The following is a 22183-nucleotide window of genomic DNA, read 5'->3' on the forward strand; positions in this document are numbered from 1 at the left end:
TTTTAAAAATTTATCTCCTAATCTTTTCGTATTCTCTCTTATCATGCACTCCCCTGCTGTCTATGTACTTAATGTATGCTTAATACATCTGACCCCGAGTTGAGCTTCCAACCACATATCCACACCGTCACTAAGACTCCCTATTTCCACCTCTGGAACATTTCGTGACTCCGCCCCTGCCTCGGCTCATCCGCTACTGAAACCCTCATCCATGCCTTTGTTACCTGTAGACTTGACTATTCCAATGCACTCCTGGCCGGCCTCCCACATTTTACCCTCCATAAACTTGCTGCTGCCCGTGTCCTAACTCGCACCAAGGCCCGTTCACCTATCACCCCTGTGCTTGCTGACCTACATTGGCTCCTGGTTAAGCAACGCCTCGACTTAAAAATTCTAATCCTTCTTTTCAAATCCCTCCATGGCCTTGCCCCTCCCTATCTCTGTAATCTCCTTCAGTCCCACAACCCTCCAATTCTGGCCTCTTGAGCAGCCCTGATTTTCATCGCTCCACCATTGCTGGCCGTACCTTTAGCTGCCTAAGCCCCAAGCTCTGGAATTCCCTCCCTAAACCTCTCTGCATCTCTACCTCTCTTTCCTCCTTTGAGACGCTCCTGAAAACCTACCTCTTTGACCAAGCTTTTACTCATCTGCCCTAATATCTCCTTGTAAGAATATAAGAAATAGGAGCAGGAGTAGGCCATACGGCCCCTCGAGCCTGCTCCGCCATTCAATAAGATCATGGCTGATCATCGACCTTAACTCCACTTTCCCGCCCTGTCCCCGTATCCCTGGATTCCCCTAGAGTCCAAAAATCTATCTATCTCAGCCTTGAATATACTCAAAGACTCAGCATTCACAGCCCTCTGGGGCAGAGAATTCCAAAGATTCACAACCCTCTGAGTGAAGAAATTCCTCCTCATCTCAGTCTTAAATGGCCTACCCCTTATCCTGAGACTATGCCCCCTATTTCTAGACCCTCCAGCCAGGGGAAACAACCTCTCAGCATCTACCCTGTCAATCCCCTTCAGAATCTTGTATGTTTCAATGAGATCACCTCTCATTCTTCTAAACTCCAGAAAGTATAGGCCCATTCTACACAATCTGTAATGATAGGACCGCCCTCTCATCCCAGGAATCAATCTAGTGAACCTTTATTGCACCGCCTCCAAGGCAAGTATATCCTTCCTTAGATAAGGAGACCAAAACTGTGCACAGTACTCCAGGTGTGGTCTCACCAAGGCCCTGTACAATTGTAGCAATACTTCCTTACTCTTATACTCCAGCCCCCTTGCCATAAAGGCCAACATACCATTTGCCTTTCTTATTGCTTGCTGTACCTGCGTGCTAGCTTTCTGTGTTTCTTGCATGAGGACACCCAAATCTCTCTGAACACCAACATTTGAAAGTTTCTCACCATTTAAAAAATATTCTGTTTTTCTATTCTTCCTACCAAAGTGAATAACCTCACATTTCCCTACATTATACTCCATTTGCCACCTTACTGCCCACTCACTTAGTCTATCTATATCCCTTTGCAGACTCTGTGTTCTCCTCACAGCTTACTGTCCCATCAACTTTGTATCATCAGCAAACCTGGATACATGACACTCGGTCCCTTCATCTCGGTCATTAATATAGATTGTAAATAGCTGAGGCCCCAACACTGATCCTTGCGGCACCTCACTAGTTACAGCCTGCCAACCTGAAAAAGATCCGTTTATCCCTACTCTCTGTTTTCTGTCCGTTAACCAATCCTCTAGCCATGCTACTATATTACCCCCAACCCCATGAGCCCTAATCTTGTGTAATAACCTTTTATGTGACACCTTATTGAATGCCTTCTGGAAATCCAAATATACTACATCCACTGGTTCCCCTTTATCTACCCTGCTAGTTACATCCTCAAAAAACTCTAATAAATTTGTCAATCACGATTTCCCTTTCATAAAACCATGTTGACTCTGCCTAATCATGTTATGATTTTCTAAGTGCCCTGTTACCACTTCCTTAACAATGGATTCCAGCATTTCCCCGACGACTGATGTCAGGCTAACTGGCCTGTAGTTCCCTGTTTTTTCTCTCCTTCCTTTCTTGAATAATGGTGTTACATTTGTGACCTTCCAATCCGCTGGGGCCGTTCTAGAATCTAGAATCTTTTTGTGTCTTCTTCTGCGAAGACAGATACAAAATATTTATTTAACGTTTCTGGACTCTGTGTCAAATTTTGTTTGATAACGCGCCTGTGAAGCGTCTTGGGATGTTTTACTACGTTAAAGATGCTATATAAATGCAACTTGTTGTTGCGAGTTAAGACATGATCGCAATCCATTCATTGCATTTAGGGCTTGCAACTCATTCATACATATTTAATTGCATAAAGTAATCATCAATGATTCCCGTTTAAACCATAACCTAAAATTTGAATTCACCAGCTATCATACCAATCTCACTTGAGTACAAAGACATCCCCCCCACTGAGGATGGTCAGTGTTTGGAATGCACTGCTCAAGGAGACAAGTGTGGCTGCCGACATCAGGACTTTTAAGAGGGAGTTGTGCAGGCATTTGGCGAAAAAATTAATTGCGGGAGGTGGTTGGCAAACTGTTATTTTGTTTTTGTACTCTGGGGCTGGCCAAATGGACCAAAATGGTCTTTTCCAGTCCTTTGTCATTCCACCACCAGGAAATAGGTGTGCATACTCACCCCTACATTCTCCCAGCAAGACCAAGGATGAAGGTACCCAGTACCCTGCAGCAGCTCACCGTTACTCATGCATGGTCCTCAACAGTGCGTGTCAGTAGAATATTTGATCATTGGAAGATCGTAGCCGAGCCTGATCGTGTCTTCTTCCAACATATAGACGTGCTCTTCCATTAGGAATCCTTTACATAACGATTAGGAGCTGGAACCTTGGCTAAATATCCCCTCCCTAATCCATGGGTGCCAATTGTAGCATCCCCACCACCAGTTGGTTGAGCTCCGGCAGCTCAGAACAGACTGGGGACCAAACCTGCCCCATTCCGGATGTATGTGAAGCACTTTGGGAAATCCCAAGCATGTAATGAGGTACCATATAAATTTATGTTCTTTCCTTCTTCCTTATATGACTCAGTTACTCATTCAATAAACTTGCCTAATCAAATGGGTGCAGTTAGGAGGTGAACTTGGTCAGGGCCTCTTATTATCATTAAGCAGGCGTGCTGCCAGCGCTACTAGTGCTATCAATAGGCAGCTTGCTTAATGGGAGGGCGGAAATATCGGATGACCTTGACACGATTTAAAGGTAGCATGCACCTCTTAAAGGGGAGATGCACTTTGGATGCAGGCAACTAGAAGGCAACTTCTGAACATGGCAGGCCAAGGAGAAACGTCAGGTGGCCCCCTACTTCTCGGATGCGGCACTGAAGGTCTTGGTGGTGGAAGTCCGCAGGAGGGACGGACGTCTTCTTCCCAACAGGTGCCAGCAACATTCCCGCATCGCGTGCAGGCCACTCGCCGGCTTTTAAATGGAAGAAACCGCACATGCGTGAAAATTTGAATGGGTCGTGCAGCCACTTAAAGGGACCGTACACGGAAAAAAAATTAAAGGGAACATTGGTTGGCATCCTGACATGCTGCTCGGCAGCAGTGGGCACAGATAGCAGATGGCGATCAGTAAATAAATCTACAGATTGCCTCAAAAGGGCCATCAAATCTATTGTCTCTGGGGGGGCCTTGGAAGTCTTGTACCTTTTGACCTGAATGAGTTTTAGCCCCAGTAATACACAAATAAACCCAATGAATAGATGGAACCGATTTTAAGACTACGGTTCTCTGTCAGATGGTTTCACGAACCTCATGGTCAAAGCTCAAAACTGGAGATTAGATTGCAGCTTTGAAATTACATTGTAGGTGTGCGCGCTTTGGCGCATGTTTTGCACTCTCGCCTCGCCAGAAAGTTGTGGGTTCAAGTCCCACTCCAGGGACTCGAGCAGAAAAATCTAGGCTGACACTCCAGCTGAGGGAGTGCTGCACTGTCGGAGGTGCCATCTTTCACATGAGATGTTAAACCGAGGCCCCATCTGCCCCCTCAGATGGAAATAAAAATCCCATGGCACTATTCTGATGAAGAGCAGGGGAGTTCTCTCTGGTGTCCTGGCTAATATTCATACCTCAAACAATGTAAAAAAAAGCAGATCATCTGGTCATTACCTCATTGCTGTTTGTGGTACCTTGTTGTGTGCAATTGGTTGCTTTGTTTCCTGTGTGACTCAAAAGTACTTAATTGGCTGTAAAGTGCTTTGGCACGTCCTGAGGTTATGAAAGACGCTATACAAATGCAAATCTTTCTTTCTTTCATACAGGGGGAAAGAGTACTGACTTCATTGTGCCAATAGTGAGAGTTGGTGCTGTGGCAACAGGTAATGCGAAGCATGTCTTTGATGTGCTGTCACATTCATATACTGGGGTTAAGAATATTGATGTCATTAGTACAAGCTTGTGGAGACATTCTCAGTCGGGTATTTATTTTATTAGTTCATGCTGATGTACAGAACCATGGCCACTCTTCTAAACCTCATACAATTGGCCACTACTTTGGACAATCAACAATACTCGCTAAGTTTTGGCACAGTTTGATCAGGGAATGTCTCAGCCAAGTTTGATTCTGACCTCACCTAGCGTCCACACATCCACCTTTCTGCTCAAGTCTGCACCCTTACTGTAGTTGATATCAAGAAACTCAGTGATCGAACCTGGGACATTCCTAGTCCACTTGGCTCACTACCACAGTGGCAAGTGTACTTAAATACTGAGCCCTCGTAGGAGCTGCAAGAAATAGTTGGTTGATTAAAAAGTTTATCAGCTGCCAATCCGGGCACTAATCACGCTGGCAGCATGCCTACTGAATGATAATGAGGGCCCCAGACCAATTTCACCTCCTAATTGTGCCCACGTGATTAAAGCAAGTTTATTGAGGGAGAAGCCGAGTCGTATAAAGAAGTAAGAAAGAACGCGCAGGAAGAATGGCCGCTTCAGCAAGGTTGTCGTCGTACGTGTCTTCACACTGTTCCCTTTGGGGAACTGTATGAAGTGGTGGAAGGATTTCTGGCCGCGATTAACGCTCCTTCCGTGACCGTAACCATCTTTGTACCAGCCATTAGGGTGGTTAGTCCTATGGCGGGAGGGTTTTACGGGCTCCCACAACCCATACGAGGGGGGGGGCCACCCACACCCACGGACGCAAGTATCCCGCTGGATGTCAACCCAGAATTTAGAGCCGGAGCTCCGACTCCACTTGCCGGGACTGTGGAGCGGGGTTCGAAACCCTACGCTTTCTGGCCCAGCAGCGGGGATGCTACCGCTACGCCAAAGGCCCACTCCTTCAGCAAGGTAAAAGTGGAGGAGGAGCTGCTATCAACCATATAACCACAACCCAGTTTATTACTGGCTTCAGGACAGGAGAGAAACATTGGGAGGTGGGAGGAAAACACCTTTTTTATTGTGAGGATATTGCCCACTCCCACTCTCCTTCAGACACATACCAACTGCAGTTAAGAACTGACATGCTCCCAACAGCTATGCTACTTTTGTGCTGGCCACATGGAGCATTGCAAGATTGGATTAATGCTGATGACCCCTTCCCTAACGAGGAATTTCTGGTCCCCGTTCAACAGATCAGGAATTTAACAAGTGTGGCATGCCACAAGAGTAAACCTGTTCCTCACTTCCGTATAGCAACGCACCCTGGAACCTCAAGATGCTGTGGCAGCACGCTCGGTTATACATTTGCCATCTATCTAGATGAGGCGGTAGCAGTCATTTTTTCTCTCACTTTAAGGGTGGTGTGCTTCTTTCTTCACATTGCTTTAATTCTTTGAATCAGCTCATCAATCATCTGCTGCACCATCTTCAACACCCAGCGGCAGCACTAATTTTAACTTGCTTTTGCATTTTTTGCTTCACGAGTTCGCTATTTTAAAATAGGGATTAAGAGCAAGTTTGTTTTTCAATTAGGGAATAGTTTCAAGATTCCAAAGCTATTTTTATTTTCAGCCGTTGAGTATCATAGCGTAAACAACCAAGATTGGAAAAATAGATCATTCCAAAAAATGGTTGCAGGATCAATTAAAGAGAAACATAATCTGTGTACAGTAACACAATAAAGACAATATTGGTGACCTTCTTGAAATGTTCACAATTAAAATTTTACAGGGGGTGCTGCTTTCCCTGCTTTAAAAATAACTTGATGCTTAACGTGTGCTAAACATTACCCACACTATAATCTAGACCAGCATCGTACTAGATTGTTTTATTTAGATTATTAATATGTTCAAGTACCTAAACTTACCGATTCCAAAACGTGCAGGATCATTTCAAAACCCATTCCAGTCAAATAGTTCTGAAAATAAACCCTTCCATTTCTACCGTGCAATGTTTGAAATGCGAGAGTAAAAAAATAGGCTACTTACCATCTGAGAGCGATTCTTCGGACAGCCATTGATGTCTTCAATCTTTTCGTTTGCTGAAATATTAAGAAAATAGCATGCTTAACTATTGCAGCATGTTGAGTACAGACAGCTTTGTCTTCCAACTACAGACAGTGCTAAGGAATGGTTTGTTGGGAATGGATCAAATCCTAACAAGCAACCTTACCAAAGCAAATGAACACTCATGGGGAGTATGCACAATTTTCTGCTGGGTAGTGCCCACCCACCCCACAGCAGCTGAGGAACAAGGTCATCACCTAAAAGCAGACAACTGTACGACAGCCTTCCTTAACCCCTTCCACGCTCGCTTCTCTCGCCTTCATTCCATCAACTGTCTGCACACGCCGAGCCCCATCAGTGGCGGGTCAAGAATGCCATACTGTCGTGGGCAGGATAAGGTTTCATGACCACTCCAGAAAAAAAAAACCACAGAGAAGCTCGGATAGCACAGATGGAAACCACATGAAGCCTCCATGGCAAGTGCAATTAGCTGCTGGAGTTACAACGCTTTGTTTACCTCTTGCCTCTTAATTGATTTCTCCCATCTTCACCTGCTGCTAATTGTTCAAGCATTGCAAAGACGATTATGACTGACAGCCCGTTTGCCTCTGCACGAATGCTCACATCTGTTTGACACGGCGGTCCCGTGGCTCGTGCACAAGACTGCTTCAAATCTAAAATGATTTTGTTGGGCTTGGTTTCCGACATCGCAAAAATCTTCCCCCTTTTATACTGCAGGGCAAATTCCAGAGAATGAGCAGCAACGCAAAGATAGCGATTCGTGTGCAAGCTTCTGCTCCAGCCCTGCAACCCTCCGAGAGCTCTGCACTCCTCCAATTCCGGTCTCTTGCGCGCTCCCGATTCTCATCGATCCACCATTGGCGGCCGTGGCTTCTGCTGCCTAGGCCCGAAACTCTGGAATTCCCTCCCTAAACCTCTCCATCTCTCTGCCTCTCCTCCTGTAAGACGCTCCTCAAAACCTGCCTCTTTGACCAAGCTTTTGGTCACCTGTCCTAATATCCCCTTATGTGGCTCAGTGTCAAATTTTGTTTGATAATGCTCGTGTAAAGCACCTTGGGACTTTTTACTACGTTAAAGGTGCTATATAAACGCAAGTTGTTGTTGTTGCTAGAAAAATGGCAGCTGCCAACATCCAGCATCAACAACGATTTGTATTTATATACTTTTCCTTATGTGCAGGAACATGTCTCAGAGAAAAAAAGAACTTGCATTTATATAGCACCTTCTATCACCTCAGGACATCCCAAAACACTTCACAGCCAATGAGTACTTTTGAAGTGTAGTCACTGTTAGAAGGTAGGCAAACGTACAGCTAGTTTGCACATTGCAGAGTGTTGGATGAGGGATAAATGTTAACTGGGACACTGGGAGAACTCCTCAGCTCTTCTTCAACAAGTGCCATGGGATCTTTTATGTCAATCTGAGGGGGCAGTCGGGGTCTCGGTTTAAGGTCTCATCCAAAAGATGGCAGCTCGAACAGTGCAGCCCTCCTTCAGTATGGCACTTAATTGTCAGCCTAGATAATGTACTCAAATCCCTGGAGTGGGCCTTGAACTGTCTGACCTTCTGACTCAGAGGCGAGTGTGCTGCCACTGAGCTAAAGCTGATGGAATGAGGAAGAAAGAGATACAATGGACACCAAGCCAAAGGAATGGAGAGCTGAGGATGGGGAACTAAAGCCACAGTGGCCGAGGAGCATTTTGAGGAGGTTGTTGAAAGCAGGGAGGGTGGGGGTGAGGTGGAGAGAATTAAGTCGAGAATTCCAGAAGGACAAAAAGCCGTCTATCAAAGAGTGACTGCTGATGGTGGAGCATAGTAAGCAAGGGTTGAGGATAATGTGGTAATCGAGGAGGGTGTGGGCAGGGATTTAAGGCAAGAGATTATTAAGATCAGGTGGGGTGAGTCTGTGGAAATGTTTGTAAAGCAGGACAAGAATTTTTAAATCCACAATTTTTAATTACTGTTAAACAACGTCCCTGGCACTGAAAAGGTAATTTTACAAGCATGGAGTCTCAGTCCTTCAGAATCTAATTATTGTTGGAGATTTTTTTTTAAATTAAAAATTAACTTTTTTTCAACTTTTTCTGTTTTTTTATCTCTCTCTCTTAATCCCATCTTTCTTTCCCTATATTTATTTTGCATTTTACAATGAATTAAATATTCTAATTTATACTTCCTTGTTTAAACTCTGCGTGTTTCAGTGAGGATTCTTCAATCTGATTGGTTGAAGAGCCACGCTGTTGTTTCTCCTACTCACACATGCCAGAGCTCTCCTGCAGAGGGCGCTGCACTGGAACCCACCTCTAAAATACCACAGCCCAGAAATTCGGGTCTCCACGGGTGAGTACGCACGGGGTACTCACCCGTAGGCCCAACGGAAGTGACGATTTCGTGCATGCACTGCGCATGCGCGGGAAACCGGAACTTCCATTCCCTTAAAGGAAGGGGTTCAGAGGTCGAACGCGTGTGCTGGAGAGGCAGCGCGTCGCATGGAACTTACATTTTTTCCCAGGTTTCTCTGGGAGGATAAGTCTCCAGGAGTTACACATATAAAAAGCAGGTGCAAGGTGAATTAATTAAAATTAAAACATTTTTTCCACAGGTTTATTATTTTTAAATACTTTAAAGAAAGGTAAGTTTATTTTTAGCCCCGTTAGAAAATGTAATTAATTTTTTCAAAGATTTAAATTATTGTTTAAAATAGTTATTTTAAAAATATGATTAAAAAAAATTTATTTGAAGTTTTAGTGATGTTTTGGGGCTTATAGTATTTATAGTTTTGACAGCTCTTCCTGTCAAACTTATGAATGGGCATTCCCTGCTACCATTGGCTCTCCATGGCCCACGTGATCCCAGGGGACGCATCGAACTAACTGCGCCCCTGGGATACGCAAGCACTGCACGCTGGCAGTTGGAGCAGGCCCAGGATCGGAATCCCATGCGGGCCCACAGCTCAACGGCCGGTGCGCTAGGTAAGTGCAGGTCGGAGGCTTGCACCCGCGGGAAGCCTCCGACCCGAATTTCTGGGCCCACAACTTGTCGCTCAAAAACCCACAAAAAGTCTGTGGGCAGCTGTAAGCGTAATGAACGGCGGACACTGTTCCTTTGCATTTGACCGCAAAATCCGGGCCAAAATCTCTTTTCCTGCCTCTACTTCTTTCCCATTCACTAATTTTCTTTGTGTCAATCTCTCTGCTTTAGCCTTTCACCCTTTTCCCCCTCGCTTTGCATGGCTGTCGCACAATTCTCATTTTTGGTGTTTGTCAATCTGTCTGACTCTTCTCATTTATTTTATCTCGCTCTCTCTGTGAGTCTCCCCTCCCCACTGTACATCTCCAATGTCTCTTTGTGACTCTCACATGTTACCTCACTGATGCACTCAATATCTTGACTTTTTAAGGCCAGAGTAAGCAGGAAGATGGAGGCAACATGCACAAGAGCTGGAGATGGGGCCAGGGAGGGGCTGTCAGAGAAGTTATGCAACATGGCGGTTGAGAGAGAAATTGAGATTTAGGCCAGGAGGGATGAGTAGGGGGCGGCAGGGGGAGGGGGGGCAATTGGGAAGAAAAACAAGGGGTTATAGTTGGAGAGTTGTGAGAGTGGGAAAAAGGAACTGTGGCCTGGGAGGAAATTATGGAAGGGCTGGACTTGGAAATAGTAATGGAGGGTGGGTTGTGGAACATTTGGGGTTTCTTAAAATTTACTAAATTACGATCCGAGGCTTGGGCGGACTTTGGGGTAGATGGCCATTGGAAAAACTCTGTGGGAAGGAGGGCACGCTGGTTATGGGAGCACTGCATGGGGACAGGAAATCTCATGCGAGGATGGTGGGGGGTGCACAAGGGAACTAAATCAAGGGAAAGTCTGGAGACTGGGAGAACTCAGATAGGGATCTAGGCTCGTGTTGGGGGAGGGCACTAGGGCCTACGAGTAGTCAGGGAGGGGGTTGAAGCCAATGGGGGCACTGGGAGTAATGAAAAGTAGGGTCTGTCAGCACTTTGGGGGGGGTGGGCTTTTGTAAATGAAAGGAATGAGGAGCGCTGGGATGTGGAAGTCCTAAGGCAAGTGTTCTGTCAAGGGACTGGGTTGTTGGAGCACTGCAGGGGGAGGAATCGGGGAGTACTAAAGGGAGAGGTGGGGAGTAGAAGCGTTGACGTGATTGAGAAGCACTGCTGGGTGTGGGTAGATGGAGGCCAGAAGCAGTACAGTGGGAGATAACTGTTGAGAAGTGCTGGGGCATGGGGCTAGAAGTATTCACGGGCTCAGCTCTTGAGTACAGACCCATGTCCAGGCATGGGAAAACCAAGCATCAGAGGACAGGTACCAGCCGGGAGCACAATAAAATTAACACAAAGAGGGCAGCGAGATCAGTGGCGAGAACTGTTGGAGAAAAGGCACAGTTGAAGAGCTCGTGAAGATATTTTCAGATGGGGACTGGTTCAGAGAGGACCAAGTGTCGCCCATGACTCACTGCCACATGCACATAACTTGACAATAATTATCTAATCCAATAGTCCTCCAAAGTTTGTGGATCAAGCTCAAACAAAAGACACTCTGCCTCTCCCACCCTCCTGTCCGCATTACACCCCAGTACGGGCACCAGCAAATACTGACTTTCATCAAAATATTCGCTAGATATTATAATCCTCTGGGTAAATGTGCAAGCCTGGACACCAAAGCTAATGTCTGTTACAATTCATGACATTCGACTGCTCACTCCAGATCTAAGTCATTTAACAATTGAAGTCTGGTGTCTTCCTGGGACTGGGAGAACTGTAGCATCAAAGCAGTCAGTCAACAAAGTTATTATCTTTTTCGTAAGAACCACACCGATGGGAATAAAGGCGCCACGTACCTACGACCTGGATGATCTCAGCCAGGAGCACACCATCCGTCACGTCCTGCTGTAGGTCTCTGATGAGCCGCTTGTGGCCAGACTTCGCCAGGTAATGATTGGCCCAGTCGGTGTAAATCTGTTTAACAAAATGAGGTTCAACATTTCACTCCATCAATCAAAGCCCACATCAAGTAATTCAATACGTTGTGTACTCTCAATATTTAAGCAAGTAAATGTGCATTATACAAGTAATGAATAGTGTTCAATAGGAAGCTTGAATCCCAAGTGTATTTTTCATTATAGATGTCTGAAATGCACTCAACTTGCTATCTATTTACATTCAGGTCATTATGCTGCATAATCATCAGGTCCTGCACTGTGACTGCATTCAGAATTCTGAGGACCGTGCTTAAAGAACACCAAAGGAACCCTTTAAAGTGCGATGGCTGGGTGAGACAGGGAGACAGCTCATTGATACAACTATAAAACAAGGGCAGTAAGTGACCCTGGCATTTATAGCAGATTCCAGGAAGACTTTTTCAGGTAGCATCAGAGCCACTATTTATATCTTTATAATAATATATAGCACACTCGTATTGTAACTGGCAGACTTACTTCCTGTAACACTTTCCCCGTCACACTTGCTTAATAATACCCACACTGTTATTCTCTGCCTCAATGTGAGCAATGCTATGGGAGGTCTGCATCCATAATATATATAAGTCACAAGGCACACACACACACACACACACACACTCTCTCTCTTGCTAAACTACCCACTACTTATGTGCAAGAATTTCTCATTTACATGTTGTGAATTCCTCCCCAACAATGACTTTTTAAGCTTACAGTAATGAGCTTTCTCTATATTCAAGAACATTTCATTTTTCTGGCATCATTAATATTGTGCACATTTATAATAAGGCGCATGCATTCAAACAATCTGGAAACATTCCAGGATTGTCATTTTTGCAATACTGGCTCAGAGAATTTAATTACAGACTAGAAGTTCCATTCTTTTCAAGTGTTATTATCCAACTTTTCTATCATTAGAGAAGCATTTTCATGTTGTGGTAAATTACAGACATTAAAGTCAGATGCGGATTCATGCTGGGGTACAGTTCAACGTGTGCCAGCGGCCATTGTGTTTGTTGCCCACCTTGACACGAGTAGTATGCTGATGGGCTTTCCTACCATGGAAAGCATCACAGCTCAATGTTGCCCTTTCCCGCTGTTCATACATGTGCACTTTCTAGCAGAGGTCTCTGGACAGAAATCAGGAGTAGGAACCCTGGCTGATTGGCTTTCCTTCCTTCACACTGGGATCATGGAGGCTAAACTGTGGTAGCCCTACAGCTGCCTGGGCTGAAATCATCTAACTCAGCACAGATCCAGAAATTGAACACTGGGCGTTCCTGGCCTGTATGGCTCAGTATAACACCAGGTGGTGTGTTCATCCAGAGCCTCCCCAGGGAAGCAGTTATACGTCATAGAATCGTAGAATTTTACAGCACAGAAGGAGGCCATTCGGCCCATCGTACCCGTGCTGGCTCTTTGAAAGAGCTATCCATTCGTCCCACTCCCCTGCTCTTTCCCCATAGCCCTCTAAATGTTTTCTCTTCAAGTATTTATCCACTTCTCTTTTGAAAGTTACAATTGAATCTGCTTCCACCACCCTTTCAGGCAGTGCATTCCAGGTCACAACAACTCGCTGTGTAAAAAAATGTTTCCTCAGGCTGCCTCTGGTTCTTTTGCCAATCACTTTAAATCTGTGTCCCCTGATTACCGACCTTTCTGCCACTGGAAACAGTTTCTCCTTATTTACAGCACAGAAGGAGGCCATTTGGCCCATCATGCCTGTGCCGGCTCTTTGAAAGAGCAGTCCAATTAGTTCCATTCCCCTGATCTGTCTTCATAGCCCTGTAGATATTTCCTTTTCAAGTATATATCCAATTCCCTTTTCCAAGTTACTATTGAATCTGCTTCCACCACCCTTCAGGCAGTGAATTCCAGATCATAACAACTCACTACATCAAAAAAATTCTCCTCCTCTCCACTCTGTTTTTTGCCGATTACCTTAAATCTGCGTCATCTGTGATGTGCCTCAATAAATCTGAGACTCGATGTTAGCGAAACAAAACAAGGCTTTTATTGACTTAGAAGGTAACACACAGAGGAGAGGTATCTTCCATCAAGAGGTCTGCCGTACTGGATGTGATGCAGGCTGGGCCAGCTTACATAGGGGCCAGGTATGGGCGGAGCCCTACACACAGTACAATACAATGGTGAGGAAACAGAACTGAGGTAAGGGAAATGAAACTGAAACCAACCACAGTCACAGGCAGAGAATACCAATGAGTGATGAATGGAATATTTCATCACAATCTGGTTACCGATTTTCCTGCCATGGGAAGCAGTTTCTCTTTACTTACTCTATCAAAACCCTTTATAATTTTAAACACCTCTATCAAATTGCCCCTTAACTCTGCTCTAAGGAGCACAATCCCAGCTTCTCCTGTCTCTCCACAAAACTGAAGTCCCTCATCCCCGGTACCATTCTAGTAAATTTCCTCTAATGTATTGTAATTTATCACATCACATTTATTCAGGAACCCATTCATTTCACAGAGGTGCCCTGCTTATGGACAGCTCAGGTGCCTCCAGCAGTACAGTTATTTGTAGTGGTCTTTCAGAGCACTCAACATTCTCAGTCTTTTGACTCAAAATCTAATTGCACACCATTACAAGCTGTTGTTTCAGCAGCATGCGCAATGGGTGATCTGTCCTTGCATTCCTTCAAAGTACCAGTAACTTAGAAAATTATATTTTTATTCTAATTTATCAACAAACTAGCAGTCAGTGCAGAATATTTCCTCCAAAATCACTCTTCTGGTCCAACCATATGAAATACATTTAACATTTAGAAATAAACAGAAAAAAGTTATAAATCTTCTGAGTAAACTGTGAATAACTTTAATAAGTACAGGGAACTATTTTTGTTAGTTTAAGTCAGGAGAAAATTGACATTACTGCCAACCGTATAATACTAACATTAAAAAGTGACTTACATTTCGCAGTAAGCTACATTTTAATTTAACTACTTGTGTGTTTAACTTTTTAAAAAAAAGTAATTCTGGGTTGCTCAATGGCTTAGTGGCCCATGTAGACTGGGAAGCATCTCCACTTTGGTTCCTGGTCCAGGCTGAGTTAGCTGTCAACCATGGGATCTCCAATTGATTTTTTTTTTGCCGTGGGCTTGGGAGCCAAAGCCAGGGTTCTCACTTCAAGTGCTCTCCAATAACCTATGCAGGAAAGTGCCCAGATGTGGGCATTGGATGAGAGGGCCGGGTTTTCCTGTGATGGACCCTACTGTCACTTGTTGATACTCCTAGGCTAAGGTCACATGAAAAATGAACACTTAAAGAAAAAGGACTTGCATTTTTTTACAGCCAATCAAGTACTGTTTGAAGTGCAGTCAGCGTTTTAATGTAGGAAATGCGGCAACCAATTTGCGCACAGCAAGGTCCCACAAACAGCAATGTGATAATGGCCAGATAATCTGTCTTAGTGATGTTGGTTGAGGGATAAATACTGGTCAGGACACCGGGGAGAATTCCCCTGCTTTTCTTTGAAATAGTGCCATGGGATCTTTTACATCCACCCAAGAGGGCAGACCGGGCCTCGGTTTATCGTCTCATCCAAAAGACAGCACCTCCAACGATGCAGCACTCCCCCATTACTGAATTGGAGAGTCTGCCTAGATTTTCTGCTCAAGTCTCTGGAGTGGGATTATGAACCCACAACCTTCTGACTCACAGCCAAGAGTGCTATCACTGAACCATGGCTGACACCTGCAGAGACCTCACAATAAGTGTTGCCGCTGGCTATCGTGGATATGTTCCCAGCCTGAGTCACCAACTTCAGGATTGAGAAAATTGGGCAGGGTCTTAAAAAAAATGTTTTGTCCTTGGCAGAATTTTTAATTTAAATTCTGAAACAAAATGAAGACGGGTGAGAAGAAAAATAACCCCAAAACCACCTTGCTCCCCAGGAGAGAAGCAGCTTGGTTCAGTGGCAGCACACATGCCCGAGTCCCGAAACCTCTCCGCCTCTCTATCTCCCTCTCCTCCTTTAAAACCCTTCTTAAAACCAACCTCTTCGGCCAAGCTTTTAGTCACCCCTCCTAATATCTCCTGTTTTGGCTGGGTGCCAATTTTTGCCTCATTACACTTCTGTGTAGCCCCTTGGGACTTTATTTCTACATTAAAGGCGCTAAATACATGCAGGTCGTCACTGTTGTTGTGCCAGAAATTTGTGGGATCAAGCCTCGACCAGAGTACAAATCGAGGCTGGCACTCCACTGCATTATCGTGGCACTGTTGTACTGTCTGCGGGGCTGCCTTTTCGATGAGTAGGAGGCCCCTGCCTGTCTGTTCTGGTATTTTAGGTGGACGTAAAAGATCTCATGGCACAATTCAAAGAGGAGGACAGAATTATCCCACTGTCCTGAACCATCAGCAGAAAATAAACAGACCAACAGGTCATTCACCTCACATGTTGCTTGCGAGATCTTGCTGTGTGCAAACTGGCGAGCACATGTGCTTACCCAACAACAGTGAATACACTTCAAAAGTAATTCATTGGATGCTAAGAGCTTTGGGACATCGTGAGAACATACGATTCTATGTATAAAGAAAAGTTCTGTCTTTCAGTTGCTGACCAGACAACAGACATATCATCTGTGGGGCTCTAGTGCCACTTCTACTATTAAAAGTACAAAAACATAGGAAACATTTTGGGAAATAACAAGCAAAGAGATTACAAAAGACTAATATATCACTACAGCAACAAACATAGAGTAAGCCTGCCCTACTTAAATTGCTCAAAAGCTTAGCCTGCGAGTCATCTTTGAAACATTTGCTAGCACTTGTTCAAATGTTGTTTTGTTTCGGTTTTTAAAGAAAGGCATTGTCTGGCTGAGGCAGATTCAAGCTGTCTTTTGCAAAACACTTCACATCTGGATCAGTCAAAGGAAAGCTAATTTCTTTCCGTGAATTGACTGAAGTAATTAGCCCAACTCCTGGCCTTCAGGAGAAGGACAGATAAATTGGAGAGATTTCAGTGCTTCACCTGCAGGCACTGATCACAGCCACACGGCAGGATTCCAGACCAGCAAGAGGGCAGGTCAAAAGCTACTTACCAGTTCCAATAGATCAATCTGAACTTAAGTGGCGGGCCCTGTCTCTGGAAATATGCTTTCAGCCCCTCATCCAAACTGCAAGCAGTGTTCAACATAAATCAACTCGCTGCGCGGCAAAGCAGACAAGATGCACTCTGCAGAACCTCTGAAACAATCTGTTACGTCCTCTGTATCATAACTTGCCCCGAACAAAGCACTTTCATTTACAATTACTGTGCTGGCATTACTCACACTGGCCAACCGATACCACAAATCTCATATTACAAAGGCCAGTCTATTCCACTATCCACAATAAAATATGCAAGCATGGGTTTGTAGAATGTGAGTGTTTCTTGAAAACAAAACCGCTGCTTCTTCTAATTTTACACTTAACTTTTGTTCCTTTAAAGGTTAACCGCTTACATCTAAATAATAATCCACGGATCCCAGGCAGACACGAAAACAATTGAATATAAAGAATGTCTCCTTCAGAGCTGTCCGCACAAGGCTGTCCACTCTGCATTCAATGCACCGCATTGAGAATGATAGAAATAACCGAATGGTTTAAAATAAAATCTATTCTAAATTTATCCGCACCTGATATCAGGCAGATAGAAAGCTATTTTTATTGTGCAGTAAACTCGCTTTCCCAACAGTGTCACTGGAAGTCAGAAGAGAGCGCGAAGCATTCTTATTCTGCAAGAGAGGATATTTTATATTGTTCAATTCAATTCGGGGAAAATTAAGAATAAGGAAAGCCCATGACATATCTGAGTATTATAGTGAGGGGGTTATTAATGGCATTTCCCCTGTTGACTATGAATGGGTAGAATGTCAGCCCTTGCTCCTTGATTTTCTAACACTTGCTTACAGTAAAAACAAACTACAACAGAATCAACGCTAAATGTTCAGAATCTTTAAGGGACACCAGGGTCTCCTCCCTCCTTCCAAACACTAACTGAAGTGTCAGAAAGCGTTAGCTACAGTGCTGGCAGTGAAAGGAGAGAGGCCAGCAATCCTATACTCTCACTGCTAGTTTGATTCACCATCTGCTGAAAATCTTACTTCCCTTCCTAAACAAAAAAACACACTGCTGCCAAGCTCAGGTCTGGTATGAACAGGTGGACATCTTCTTCCTCCGCTCGTAATAGCTTTCCAACTGAATGCACCGAAGACCAGTTTAATGTATGCACCTGTGCCAAGCCCAATGCTGCAAATGAAAATTTATTGCATAAACTGTAATGCAACTATTAGCGCCGTAAGATTGAGCTTTCTGCTGACACACTGTACATTCCTTTCCTATTTTTCTGTTCCATTTCTTGAAGATTTACAATCTATTACAAAAAACATTTTTTAACCTGCTTGTTTTAATCTCCTACCATTTTATAATCTTCACCAGAAGAGATCCTCTTGCTCCAAGCTGGAACCCCAAGGTCTTCATTTACTGCCATTCAATATTGTTATGCGCTGATGAAGCCATAGCGAGTCTGCTGTGCAACCGATGATTTATAAACAGAGCCCAGGACATGCTTTCCACACAGCCGAGGAACTCTCCATCTGAACACTATTTCACTCTTCCAAATTATAACCCACAGTGCAAACAAATCCCGCCCCAAGATAGCCTCTCAGCTAATCACCTCGTTTGATCTAAAGCCCCTTCTCAGCTCACCCGAAGTACTCTGCAGACAGAACAAATGGCCTTAACTTTGCCCAGCTTTACTGGAAAGACCACGTCTAAAATTTACAGCCCAGCATGGCACGTTAACATGCAAACTACATTCACAGGAGCTTGGAAACAAGTCAGCTTTGCCAGACGGCAATTTAAACACATCAAAGCGAAGTTAGCTTTTGGAAGTAGAGACGCAGACCAAATAGCACTGCAAGTGCACAACCATCTTCAGCTGCTTCATCAATGACCTTCCCTCCAACATAAGTTCCGAAGTGGGGATGTTCGCTGATGATTGCAGTGTTCAGTGCCATTCACAACTCCTCAGATGCCCGCATGCAACAAGACCTGGACGACGTTCAGGCTTGGGCTGATAAGTGGCAGGTAACATTCGCGCCACACAAGTCCCAGGCAATGACTATCTCCAACAAGCGAGTGTCTAACAACCCCCCCTTGACATTCAATGGCATTACCATCGCCGTATCCCCCACCATCAACATCCTGGGGGGGGATCACCATTGACCAGAAACTTAACTGGACCAGCCACATAAATACTGTGGCAACAAGAACAGGTCAGAGGCTAGTTATTTTGCGGCGAGTGTCTCACCTCCTGACTCCCCAAAGCCTTTCCACCATCTACAAGGCATAAGTCAGGAGTGTGCTGGAATACTCTCCACTTGCCTGGATGAGTGCAGCTCCAACAACACTCAAGAAGCTCGACACCATCCAGGACAAAGCAGCCCGCTTGATTGGCACCCCATCCACTATCTTAAACATTCACTCCCTCCACCACTGGCGTACCGTGGCTGCAGTGTGTACCATCTACAAGATGCACTGCAGCAACTGGCCAAGGCTTCTTTGGCAGCACCTCCCAAACCCACGACCTCTTCCACCTAGAAGGTCAAGGGCAGCACGCGCATGGGATCACCACCACCTCCAAGTTCCCCTCCAAGTCACACACCATCCTGACTTGGAAGTATATCGCCGATCCTTCATTGTCACTGGGTCAAAATCCTGGAACTCCCTCCCTAACTGTGGGAGTACCTTCACCACACGGACTGCAGTGGTTCAAGAAGGCGGCGCACCACCACCTTTTCAAGGGTAATTAGGGATGGGCAATAAATGCTGGCCTTGCCAGCGACGCCCACATCCCATAAAAATGAATTTAAAAAAAGCATAGGCTTGAACCAACTTAACAGTGCACTCCTTACTACTTTACAGAATGGTATCCCTCTTCTGTGTACCCATCAGCTATACTACAATATATACATAAATAAATAACAGCATACATACACACAAAACTACAGTCTTTACCCCTAAGTAAGCAGCAATAGATTTCTAACAACCCAAGAAAGGCCACAAAGATGTCAGTTATTTTCCAGCCTGATCATTTATCGACCACAAAATATGAATATAAAAATGAATTTAGTTTTCTGTACCGCAGTAAATAAGCTGCTGTAAAAATTAGTCTGTTTTAGTTTTAAGTAACATAAAATGGTGCCTGCACCTGTATGATAAAATGTTGAACTTATCAAAGGATTATCGTTAATCAAATACTTTGGGCTTAATCCTGCAATGCCAGAAAGCAGAAAACCGGGGGATGAAAATGATTAAAACAACTCCGAGCAAGCAGAAGACTTAATCTTCTGTCAAAATAATATTTTACAATTGAAAATAGTGATTAAAACTGAATCGACTAGGACATATTTTAGTAACTGTGTAATCCCACAATTTGTACTTGAAGTTTCAGGAACGTTTATTCAAATACGCTCCTCCGCTTTAACAATAATTCGCATTTATATAACACCTTTGAAGATGAACAAAATGCCTCACAGTGCTTCTCAGATAAATATGGATGGTGAGGGAACATTAGGAAGGGTGACCAAAAGCTCAGTCGAAGGGAAGAAAGGGAGGTATGGAGGTGGAGTTGCGTAGTGTATGGAGGGAATACCCGAGCGTGGGGCCTGGACAGCTGAAGGCACAAATTACCAATGGTGGGGCGAAAGGAGGGAGGATTCACCAAAGGCCAGAGTCAGAGGAATCAAATAGCCATTTTTCATGCAGGACCGGGATAACAACTCCTACATTACAACAGTGAGTACACTTACAAAAAATACTTCATTGGCTGTAAAACCCTTTGAGCCATCCAGAGGTTGTGAAAGGCACTACAGAAATGCAAGTCCTTTCTTTCTTTATGAGCATCGTAGCCAAGCTCAACCACATGCTTATCTGGTCTCCACATGTCTACCAGTGGGCACTGGATATCAGCGCCCCCACCCCCTGCCCGCCACAGAGTTTGTCTACTGCCTCATCTGGAGATGCTGAGGCCAACTGTAGATAAGAGATTGGCTAACGCCATAGACGAGGGACCCTTCTTGATGTATTTTTTAAAATTTGTTCATGGGGTGTGGGCGTCACTAGCAAGGCCAGCATTTATTGCCCATCCCTAATTGCCCTTGAGAAGGTGGTGGTGAGCCAGCTTCTTGAACCGCTGCAGTCCGTGTGGTGAAGGTACTCCCACAGTGCTGTTCGGGAGGGAGTTCCAGGATTTTGACCCAGCGACGATGAAGGATCGGCGATATACTTCTAAGTCAGGATGGTGTGTGACTTGGAGAGGAACTTGGAGGTGGTGGTGTTCCCATGCGTGTGCTGCCCTTGTCCTTCTAGGTGGAAGAGGTCGCGGGTTTGGGAGGTGCTGCCAAAGAAGCCTTGGCGAGTTGCTGCAGTGCATCTTGCAGATGGTACACACTGCAGCCACGGTATGCCGGTGGTGGAGGGAGTGAATGTTTAAGGTAGTGGATGGGGTGCCAATCAAGCGGGCTGCTTTGTCCTGTATGGTGTCGAGCTTCTTAAGTGTTGTTGGAGCTGCACTCATCCAGGCAAGTGGAGAGTATTCCATCACACTCCTTACTTGTGCCTTGCAGATGGTAGAAAGGCTTTGGGGAGTCAGGAGGTGAGACACTCGCTGCAGAATACCTAGCCTCTGACCTCTTGTTGCCACAGTATTTATGTGGCTGGTCTAGTTAAGTTTCAGGTCAATGGTGACCCCCAGGATGTTGATGGTGGGGGATTCGGCGATGGTAATGCCATTGAATGTCGAGAGGCGGTGGTAAGACTCTCGCTTGTTAGAGATAGTCATTGCCTGGCACTTCTGTGGCGTGAATTTTACCTGCCACTTATCGGCCCAAGTCTGAACGTAGTCCAGATCTTGTTACATGCGGGCATGGACTGCTTCATTATCTGAGGATAACAACAGAAAATGCTGGAAAAACTCAGCAAGTCAGGCAACATCCGTGGAGAGAAATTTGAGTTGACGTTTCGGGTTTGACCCTTCTTCAAAACTGTCCAGGGCCCCAAACACCCCTTCCAGGTGAAACTGCGATTTACTTGCACTTCTCGCAATCTAGTATACTGTATTCGCTGCTCACGATGCGGTCTCCTCTACATTGGGGAGACCAAACGCAGATTGGGTGACCGCTTTGCGGAACACCTCCGTTCAGTCCGTAAGGGTGACCCCGAGCTTCCGGTCGCCTGTCATTTCAATTCACCGCTCCATTCCCACTCGGACCTCACCGTCCTTGGCCTCTTGTACTGTTCCACGGAAGCTCAACGTAAACTCGAGGAACAGCACCTCATCTTCCGATTAGGCAGTCTGCAGCCTTCCGGTCTCAATATCGAGTTCAACAATTTCAGATCATAACCTCGGCCCCTATTTCATTTTCACTTATATTTTTCCACTCCTTTCCTTTCCCCCCCCCCCCCCTTTCCTTTTGTTTCTCTCTCACACCTGGCAGCTATCTTTTGCCCTGCCAGTACACTTTACACCTAATCACAGCCTATTACCATCTCGTCTAGCTTCTAATCTCTTTTACTTCTTTTGGTTCTTTTATTCTTTTGTCCGATCGCAGCCCTGCCTTCGATCTAGTTCCTTTTCTCTCCAGTTTTGAAGAAGGGTCAAACCCGAAGCGTCAACTCAAATTTCTCTCCACGGATGTTGCCTGACTTGCTGAGTT

General features: G+C 45.0%; 1 protein-coding gene across 7 annotated transcripts in view; it reads right to left on the reverse strand.

The window, feature by feature from the left end:
* The window catches only part of nav2a (neuron navigator 2a), a 534653-nt gene that overhangs the window by 399601 nt on the left and 112869 nt on the right, over nt 1-22183 (reverse strand). For all 7 annotated transcript variants that reach the window (XM_086008162.1, XM_086008160.1, XM_086008161.1 and 4 more), the window contains exons 2-3: nt 11344-11461; nt 6450-6502 (exon numbers count right to left, since the gene is read on the reverse strand). In XM_086008162.1, coding sequence (XP_085864288.1) covers nt 6450-6502; nt 11344-11461 — 171 coding nt within the window. The remainder of the gene's footprint in view (nt 1-6449; nt 6503-11343; nt 11462-22183) is intronic.

Source organism: Somniosus microcephalus, chromosome 15 (genome assembly GCF_052327205.1).
Source record: "Somniosus microcephalus isolate GS21.2 chromosome 15, FLI_Smic_1.0, whole genome shotgun sequence".
NCBI classification, from domain to species: domain Eukaryota; kingdom Metazoa; phylum Chordata; class Chondrichthyes; order Squaliformes; family Somniosidae; genus Somniosus; species Somniosus microcephalus.